At 36.6% G+C, this 9,718-nt stretch overlaps 1 protein-coding gene across 1 annotated transcript in view; it reads right to left on the bottom strand.

Moving 5' to 3' along the window:
- Window positions 1–868: 868 nt before the first annotated feature.
- LOC134742007 (mitogen-activated protein kinase ERK-A) overlaps window positions 869–9,718 on the bottom strand; it is a 75,709-nt gene continuing 66,859 nt past the window's right edge. Inside the window, exons 7-8 of the mRNA XM_063674925.1 lie at window positions 7,313–7,501; window positions 869–4,383 (exon numbers count right to left, since the gene is read on the bottom strand). Coding sequence (XP_063530995.1) covers window positions 4,264–4,383; window positions 7,313–7,501 — 309 coding nt within the window. The 3' untranslated portion in view covers window positions 869–4,263. The remainder of the gene's footprint in view (window positions 4,384–7,312; window positions 7,502–9,718) is intronic.

The raw sequence follows: 9,718 nt of genomic DNA, 5'->3' as shown, positions 1-9,718 counted from the left end.
CTAGAAGAAGCCGAGTTTTAAATTAATGAGAGGAGAATTACATTACATAATGGTGTGGTTACGGTTAAGCCACGAAATTAAATTTTACAAAATTATGGAATTTATTTTTGAAACAACGAAATACATGGATAAAAACAATAAAATACTTAAAATTAAAATTTACAAATAAATAAATAAATGCCCTAAGTCATGATCGCTTGGTAGGGTGTCCCCTGGATAGCAATGCTCACCCGCTGAGCAAAATATAAAATTGAGCTTTATTTTTATCCAGACGTAAATAAATTACTCGTAGCACCGTAATGATGGCCGATTGCCAAACATCACTCGCCCCAAGGGCCCACTACAATTACCTACTTAAAAGGACGCAATAAAAACTATTTTCATTATTTCGGAGACACGAGACAGGCTGAGATGTCTGGTGACCCTAAGTCACATTGGACTGACCCTGTTTCTCAAAACAACATTGTAATTTATCGCAAAAGTCATTAATTATCTTAAAACGCGAAGCTGCTAGTCGTGACTTAATTTATTTAGAATCAAAACTTACCTGCGAAGCCATTGTTGAAAAAAAACTTTTTTATATGTTACCGTTCAGATCTTTGAAGCCGATTACGGTTAGTTTAGAATTAAAGTTGAAATGATCTGAAATGAAATGGGTTTGCCGTGGATAGGATAAAGATTAATGATTCGAGCTCATTTCAGATAATTACAAGCACCTCACCTATATTGGACACCGGTTCTCTGATATATCTATTATTTATTTATAATATTCCAGTTATGAGATGAGACATTGGAAGTGTATTAATATAAGCTAAATTAAATACCGCTCCTGGAAATACAGGTTTATTGTGAAATGAAACTATTTCCATCCTTTCATTTGATTTATTTTCGTAATATTCAACTGCTGACTGACAACAAATTATCTTAATATATCCAATTTGTACATAATGACTTAAGAAAATATGGCAACACTCATATTTAACAATAAATACATGATAGTTAATGGTGTCATCATTTGAAGTTATATAATTAGACCCCGCACTGAGCGCGGCTACATAGCAAGGAGCTCTAGCAATCCGATTACGGTTATTACAGACCCCTACCAGGAATTTAGGTGACCCGTGGATTAAAGCTCTAAACGGCTGCTTTAGTACTTTAATTGTATTTTTTTAATGACGAGGTCTCCTAAATATCTGGCGTGGGAGAGTTGATAGCAATCTATGAAGACAAACGACTCACTTATTCGATGTAAAATTACTACTAAACGTCACAGTATAACTTAAATTGATTGTCTTTTAAGTTAACCAAGGTGGCGACTAATTATAGTCTTACAATACAGTTGAAAATACTCACATTGCTACTCATTTTATGATTACAATTAAAACATTGACAAATTATTTGTCATAAGTATTAAATTTATTAAAACATGTCTGACTATGATTAAATGCAGTTAATAATATTGTACCTGTATGGAAGAGCTGTAAATGACAGATAAAATCAACATCTATTTAACATCACAACATCATGATCTTATTTGATATAATCTCATTAAATTTGAATGCATTTTATGATTCACTTCTTGAATGACAAATGTTCTTAACGCGCAACAACTTTAGTCCTTAGCATAGTAAAAGGAGGAAAGAAGGTCATTTCCGTTTAAACTTTGAACACTGAACATTTCGCGCTTATGTACTACAGGCGGCTAGAACTGGGCGTCGATGGACTGAACAAAATATATAAGACAGCGCGACATTTGACCCACTTTTTCATTTTACTATGGTCTCAGTGAGACAATGCCCAGATTTCATAGACCGAGCACACTAACAACATCATTATTCATTATAGACATATAGAGTATAACAACAGACAGACCCCTCTCGCCGCCGCGCCTGCACCATGCCGACCATTCGTTGAAAAACTTGACACAAACTCCCGCCCAATCAACTAAATTTTTAATCATCATATAAACATTTTCTTAAACACATTTGATATGAATCGCCTATTCTAGAACAGTGTTGTGCGCTAACATGCAAATACAAGGAAGACGATAATTATTAAGATAAACCATTTGAACAAGCAAGTTTTTCAACAAATACCTTCACCGTAGACAACGAGACACGATTATTCGAAAGTAGACCACGATACAATCGAAGAATAAAAGTAGTGCTCGAGAGTCTGAATCGGTGAAACTTTAAATTACATTTATTGAAATGCAAAAATATGTACACTTTCTAGCCATTTGGCTCTCTGTCCCTTCGAAAATAGATGTCACTCGACGTCGACAATTTTAATAAATTTTAAAAATAATATGTATCTATATAGATTATTATTATCATTCTGTTCGCGACAATTGGGTATTCAATAAAGATACGAATATAGTAATAAATGCGAATTTAATACGCAGATCTGTATTTATCAGCATTGTTTTGTAACTGTAGTATGATGTTATGATGTACGTATTCATATCATTTGACACAGTTAACTTTTTTGGGAAGTAGCAACGCAATTATCTGAAGCACGAAATCCTTTTTCGCAGCCAAATATATTGCGATTATATGGAAAATCGAGTCCAATCAAGAGCATAAAGAGAATATTTACTGGCTCAGATTCCAAATCAACGTCGTAATACTGCAACACCCCTCCCCACCTCATACCCAACTGTATTGTATATCTGCATCATATACCCAAATACCAACTGTTAATGTTTAACGTTTATAAATTTCGGAAAGTCCTATCTAATATCCTATAAGGTTTCTAGGCTTACATTTACATTATACTGTTTCAACTTTTCTACATTCTGAACCAGTCGTGACGACTCTTACCCTTGTGTATAGACATTTCAAGTAAAACTATTTCTCTTAACATCACATAAATGATCAGTTCTTCAGTAGCTGACAATACGACAGCAAGAGTTTAGAAAAAAGCTCTGCATATGTAAATAATGCTAAAAATAAGCTTTTTGGAGCAATATAAATATTAGAACAAATCTTTAGACCTGCATTTCTATTTACTTCAATGCTGTCAGTATTTTGCTGTCCTCAAATTCTTAGAAGACTAGTTATGTAATAATTCCGTAAGAAACTCGAAATATTTGCGAAGCCAATTTAATAAAAAAATATTCATCTCTGTCCATTTTCGGTAAAACAATAAAGCGCTTAACTAATGCAGCTATTACACCAAGAACTTCTTCCCCTCTAATATTATATCCAATATTTCTAGGTAACTTGATTATTACAATTCTCTCGCTGAATTCGTACTATTTCAAAAATATAAGCATTTCAATTGAATTTACCGAAATGAAATGCACATTTTTTTACTGGAATACTGTTATAAAGACAAGATAACTCAATATTTTCTTTATTTTAATGCAACTCTCACTGGTAAAAGTCCTTATATTAATCGAAATATGTTATTTTAAGGAATCGCAAGTCGCGATCTAACCACAATCTTTGTGTCAGTGTGAAAAGCATTGATGTCCCATGTATACGATCTATCTTACAGTATAATACCAACTGATCCCGTCGACTCGTTGTCGAGTCCTACGTCCAATACTTACTGAATGAGCCGTGCTGAGTCAAAACGGCCTATGAGTTTTCATTTATGTAGTTCGTTTTAGCGAGGTGTATAAACCGTTTTGGCTCGGCACGGCATGGTTATGCTTAAGTTGGGCCGCCGGTCGAAGTGTAGCTTTGGTTGTCCGGCGGCGTGTACTATACGTTTGATAACGTCAAACTACGTTGACTGCACCGTCCGTTTAATTAGACCTTTTGTCAGTCTGTCCTTGCAAAGCCTTATCATTTTCCTGTTATGATTCTCTGTAGTTTAGAATTCTCGTTACCTCGCGGTAATGCGATCTGATAAGATATTCGGCGGTCACCGCTGGATTATCTTCGCGTTGTCAAATAATGTACATAGGTACTGATAATTTGTTATCAGTTCGCAAACAGTAAGCGAATGCCGTAGATTGATAGACCACGTTCACAATCACGAGGTGTAAGGGAAAACCGGGTGATTTTTTTAGCAATGTAAAGCATTATACATCAATGGCTGTTCTTTTAAAGATTCACGTCTCCCGGTTTCTCCTACATATTATATGATGTAGAAACCATCGCCTCATCAGCCAAAGGATAGTTAAAAGAACTAGGAACCATCAAAATGAAGATATCTTCAAACTTGCTCCATCGATACAAAGGCCAAGACCGCTTACCATACATGCACAGAGGATAACGTAGATCTCTTTAGGACAGTGCGTTAGTTAGTCGCCTACGCGTCTTCGTTGAGTTGCTTGAAGAGTAGAGTCTCCTCGAAGATGTACTTCTTGAGGGTCTCCTTGGGCAGGTCGTCCAGCTCCATCGCGAAGCGGAACGGTTCCTCTGCTACTGGCTGCAGGAAAAAAATATACCTTTAAATATTATACTTTAAAATGACTAAGTACGCAACATTCGGCAAAGTTCAGAACTAGTCGCGTTAATCCGTAAAATTCAACTTTTATATTTGACATTCGAATATTGTGAAATACGAAATTTAATCACGAAATCACCGTAAAACTTTCAAAACTGAACGTATATATGAACAATACAAAAAGCACGATGTCAGGCTTATTGGCAACATCTTGTCAGTGATAATAGATCGATCCCAATAGAGCGTGGCACGACCATTCTCGAGAACTGGCGCACAGGTGAGTGGGTGAGTACGTACGTACGTACGTAGTACGGCACTTCGCGGTCCACGGTCGCGGTCATAATTTTTATTTTTACTTTAAATTATTCGACTTGGTGTGTTTGTATTTTGTATGTTATGATAAGTTATTTATTTATTTTTTAAATTTAACTTGTATGTGTTGTGTATATGGACAGTTGTGTTTGTGTCTGAAATAAACGTATTGATTGATTGATAACCAATTAAGTTCCAGCAGCGTCGGTCTCATGTTTCCGTCAATATTAACCATCAGCAGAGGTTATGCGTTAATAAATAATAGGTACCCTTGTTTGGTAAAATTGAAGGCCCCGGGGGATTGTGCCGCTAATTTAATTTCCGTGTTGAGTGCCGTTACGTCGTCTACCAACTATCACGCAATTTTAATTCAAACATTTACTTAGTGAACCTTTTATTCAGCGCGCCGCTTATGAGGCATTCTTGACCAGTGTAAGTGCTTACTCCGATTATATTTATATATTACGTATCTCTAGGTTAAGTTAGACCAGGCACGTGGCATGTTTTGTGGATTGGAGCAGGAAACTAATGACTAACAATCAAGCTAACGACACGTCGCGCCGTGGGAGGAAAAAGACAAATATTGGACAAGCACGCGTTACACCAGGAAAATGTGTCTAATTATTATCATGATAATACCATGGTAAAAATAAAATTTGTAATAATAGGAGTACCGTAAACATTACCATAAAACATGAGGCTTACTGGCATGTTTCAACTGTGATGATCGATTACGAATATTTGTTATATAACTGTTTTATTACTACTTTAGTTGTAGGTAATTGCATTCATGTAAACGAACACCTTATATTTTGAAAGGAGCTTTTATTTACTGCGGGTTTTTATTTATTTTACTATAACAACACCATTACTATTACACATGATTCATTGCATGTCATAGAATTTTAAATAAAGTAACTATAATTTACGTCAACAGGTGCGGCACCGTTCAGTCCTTTCATATAAAATGTATGCCATAATCTAACCTCTGTGCGGCCCTAGAGACCAAATCATGACGACCAGACGAATGCATACAAATAAAACAAGTATGAGCGGAATGAAATGTATTCAGCTGCCGTCAAGTCAAAGATATGCATACTGCAAAAGAATATGATGCAATAATTGTAAGGATATTTTTATTCGACCTCTCTGAAGTGCTGAATCATAACAAAACAAATCTTGTTGCCTTAGAGATATTTATTATAAGGAAAACGTAATTCCATATTTGGAATTCCTGAAATCACATAACCACATCACCTTATAATCATTTCTCCGCTCTCGCTAATTAATGTATATGTGTTAGGAATTTATCTTGTTATTAAACAAGCGAGAATTTGCATAATTCAAGATATTCGACTTCTCCCAGTAGATCCATTCTACGTTCCTAGTAAAGTACAGTACAAGTTATAATGTACAAGTTTTGTTACGGCATAGTTGCTAGATTAATACAGTAGCGATCAATAGTTATTTGTGCAACAAGAGAGAAAAGTTGGTTTTTCTTGCGAGTGTTGATTTTGAGTCCCGGGTAAGTGAAAGATTCTAAGTAAGAATCTTGAGCGTAGCGAAGGACTCAAAAACACGAGATGTAAAATAACTTTGCTCTCGTGTGACACATCTAATTATTCACCTCAGTAGTGAGAACATAATAAAGGTTAAAATGTATTTCGAATTTGTAATAGACCCCGAAGTATGAAGTGGCAGTTCATGGCCTTCACTAAATTAAAAAGCTACTTTGTTTCACTCCCTAGAGTGAGGAAAGTCGCACTTTCCTCACTCCAGAGAGTGACGAAAATAGGCTTGTTCGAGCTGCTAAGGTGAAAAAGTATTTTGACAAATGAACCTCTTTCAATGCGTTATAAATAGAGTATATATTTAATCATTACGTTACGAATATATTCACCCTTCATTTGTTACGTTCCCACTTAGATTACTAAAACTAAACAACAGTCTTAGAATTAAAACTGATAATTTGCGCTACAGGTAGATCAAAAGTATTTTGACACTATAATGAAATGCTTTTGCTGAACTGGCAAGACGGTTAATAAAACATTTCATTAATGGCATATCCTCTGGCCGTCGTCACAGCAGTACATCGAGACGGCATGGAGTCCCCTAACTTCTGTATATAATCATATAGCATGTTCGCCCATTCTGACTGAAGTCCTTGGAAAAACCAAGGGGGGTTTGAATTATTTCTGCACCGCACTAAAAGCTCAATAGAATTAAGATCAGTACCTTGCCTAGGCCACTCAAAAACCTTAATTTTATACGCTTAAAAAAAGCCTTTACATAATTGGATTTGTGTTAGGGGTCGTTATCACGCTGAAAACCCCAGCGAGGTGGCATATTTTCTTTAGTATATGGTATCATTTGTGTGTAGAGTAAATTTTCATACAGGGTGGAAAAAATAATGGGCTCTGGAGGGAAAGTGCCTTTACTAAAACCTTAAGTTAGCTCATTTTACTTAAAGGAAACATTCTTTTATTTTTAAAAAGAAAGAAAACTGAATTACTGAGGTAACCGCAGAGTCGTACGTATCACTTCAAAGTATGAAAGTATCACGTCAATCGGGCCTGGTCCATGGCAACAGTGAACTAACCTCGTCGTTGGGGTCGTAGTACTGCTCGAGGTAGGGGTGCGCGAGCGCCTCCTCCACGGTGATCCGCCGGTGCGGGTTGAAGGTGAGCATGCGATGCAGTAAGTCGAGAGCACGCGCGTCGGCGCCCGGGAACAGCTCTACCCACGGCACGCGCGGCTTGAACGGCAGCGACTCCAAATAGCCACGAGCCTGAGGGCAAACGGAATTTTGACACATAAATCCATCAGTGATTGCCCTATTTACAAAAGCAATCTTGGACAAATAATGTTGTACCGGTAAGTACACATAAAACATTAAGAAATGGAACTAAAATCTAGCAATCTTCAAGTTGGATTGAGGAATATTAATCTGTAAATCGACTATAAATTGGCCGAAGAATGTACTTGATAAATGTTCAACCAACTTTCACAATTTAACGTGATCTATATTTTCGATGGTTTTATTTTCATTCCAGGGATATTCTTAATTACTATAATATAAAGGTATTGCAAATCGTACATTTCCTAACGTGAAAATGTAAGTTATTTTTATCTGTAGATTAAATTTCTACCGATGCAGTGTTCCGGACAGTACATAAGATTGCTAGTCATTGAACAGGTTTCAATACTCGTGTGCCAAGCCTTTATTTCCGTGTTATTACAAAAACCTTTCAAAGGATAAATGGACAATTTAAAATAAATTTGCCAACTACAATAGCATAAAGCTTTGATCCCGTTTGTAGATTGATTTATTCATGGAAGGCCGCGTATTGGTTATTTGTGTATCCAGAGCGCAACCCTTTCCGCTTGTTTGTATAAATAAATAAGTTACAGTATGACGTTTTAATATCGCCGGCTGATTGGTTGGACGCAATTTTAGAGGGATTATATAGCCCTCGATGGAGCTTGTTTTTGTAAAGATAAAAATAGCCAAATCGAGTAACATAAGTTTATCAATAAAAATGTTAAATACATATATATTTCCTTGCGTCAATAGATTTGACGGAGGTATGTCTATCACCTCCTGCCAAAAGTCAATGTATTGTACGGGATAATGGATGTGGCGTACAAAAGGCATACAGCCGATGACATAAATCACTAAGGAATGTGACGCATCACGCCATCGGCAGTTCCTGGTGCCTTTCCAATCGCTCACCGAGTAGAAGCAACATTCGCACTTTGCAAAATTATTGGTATCAATTTGAGATCACTCGGCAAATATTGGCCATTTGCGAAGTGAATGGTGAACGAAATACAAGCGAAAACGACGCGCAGAGTAGCGAAAATGTGATCTATCAGGGGACGACAGCTGGCAAATAGACGAAGATCCATTTGACAGCTGTCAACTCAACTGTCAGATAACGACTTGTACAAGAACATACTTTACGATCTCATAATTTGTAATTAAGGTGCAGGGGGTTCAGCCAGCACATCCTTCTCGCTGATGCTCACGCTCAGTGAGGGTGAGATAAGAACCTGAACTCCCGGCGCCTTAATGTAATTGCCGCGTAATTGGCGCCTTAACGCACGCTATATACGTTGCATTGCAGTGATGTCAAAATGTTCAAATTACAAGTAAAAACGCTCAGGCTTGTATAACGAACCTGTATCCCCTATTCGTATTCGCGTTTCCTGTTGCTTGTCAAACAAGACACCACAAGTTAATAGAAATATCACAAGAACCCGAGAACAGCCCAAAGCTCGTGCAAGCAATGCTAATAAACAATTTGCTTATTGATGAGCGACGCAATTCACATCCCTTTGGTACGCGTGTGTATTGCCGGGTAACGAGGCGGAAACAAAGGACAGCTGCAAGGCGCGCCTTTAAATAATGAAAGTGGTTTAAAGAGTTAGCCTGACTGACACTGAGATACGAGGCAATTACTAAAGCTTTTAAACAGACTTTGAAAAAGGATAAGTATTGTTTATGTTAAAAGCTTTGTAGTGACATGTGTCTGTGTGTATAGTTACTGGTTGGCAAGTTTTCTTTTGAATATGAAATATTGTTGTTCTGTGTCAATATGTTAAAAACTATTGATTTTACTTGATGTTCAAATAATATATTATACATTTTATTACGGTTTTAGTTGTTTATATTCCAATAGTTTATTTAACACGAAAGGGGACAACCGCCCCGAAACTGCCTTTCCATACAAACGTAATCCACATTTTCCTCTCTGGATATTACCATTATTGAAAATATTTTTAGAGATAGACCATGAAAAGTCTGCAACGATTTTGATAGCATAGGTACGCAATGCAAGTTATTTATACGTCATAATTTCATAAACACTTGCACTGCGTGTGCTATCAAAATCGTTGCAGACTTATCTTGGTCTTACTCTACACAATTTGAAGTATTTTAATCATAGCTATGCCCGCCAGTTTGATGTTTTGGATTTTGTCATTATTATAAGGAGCATTTAAA

Source organism: Cydia strobilella, chromosome 6 (assembly GCF_947568885.1).
Source record: "Cydia strobilella chromosome 6, ilCydStro3.1, whole genome shotgun sequence".
NCBI classification, from domain to species: domain Eukaryota; kingdom Metazoa; phylum Arthropoda; class Insecta; order Lepidoptera; family Tortricidae; genus Cydia; species Cydia strobilella.
This window is presented reverse-complemented; position numbering and strand designations above follow the sequence as displayed.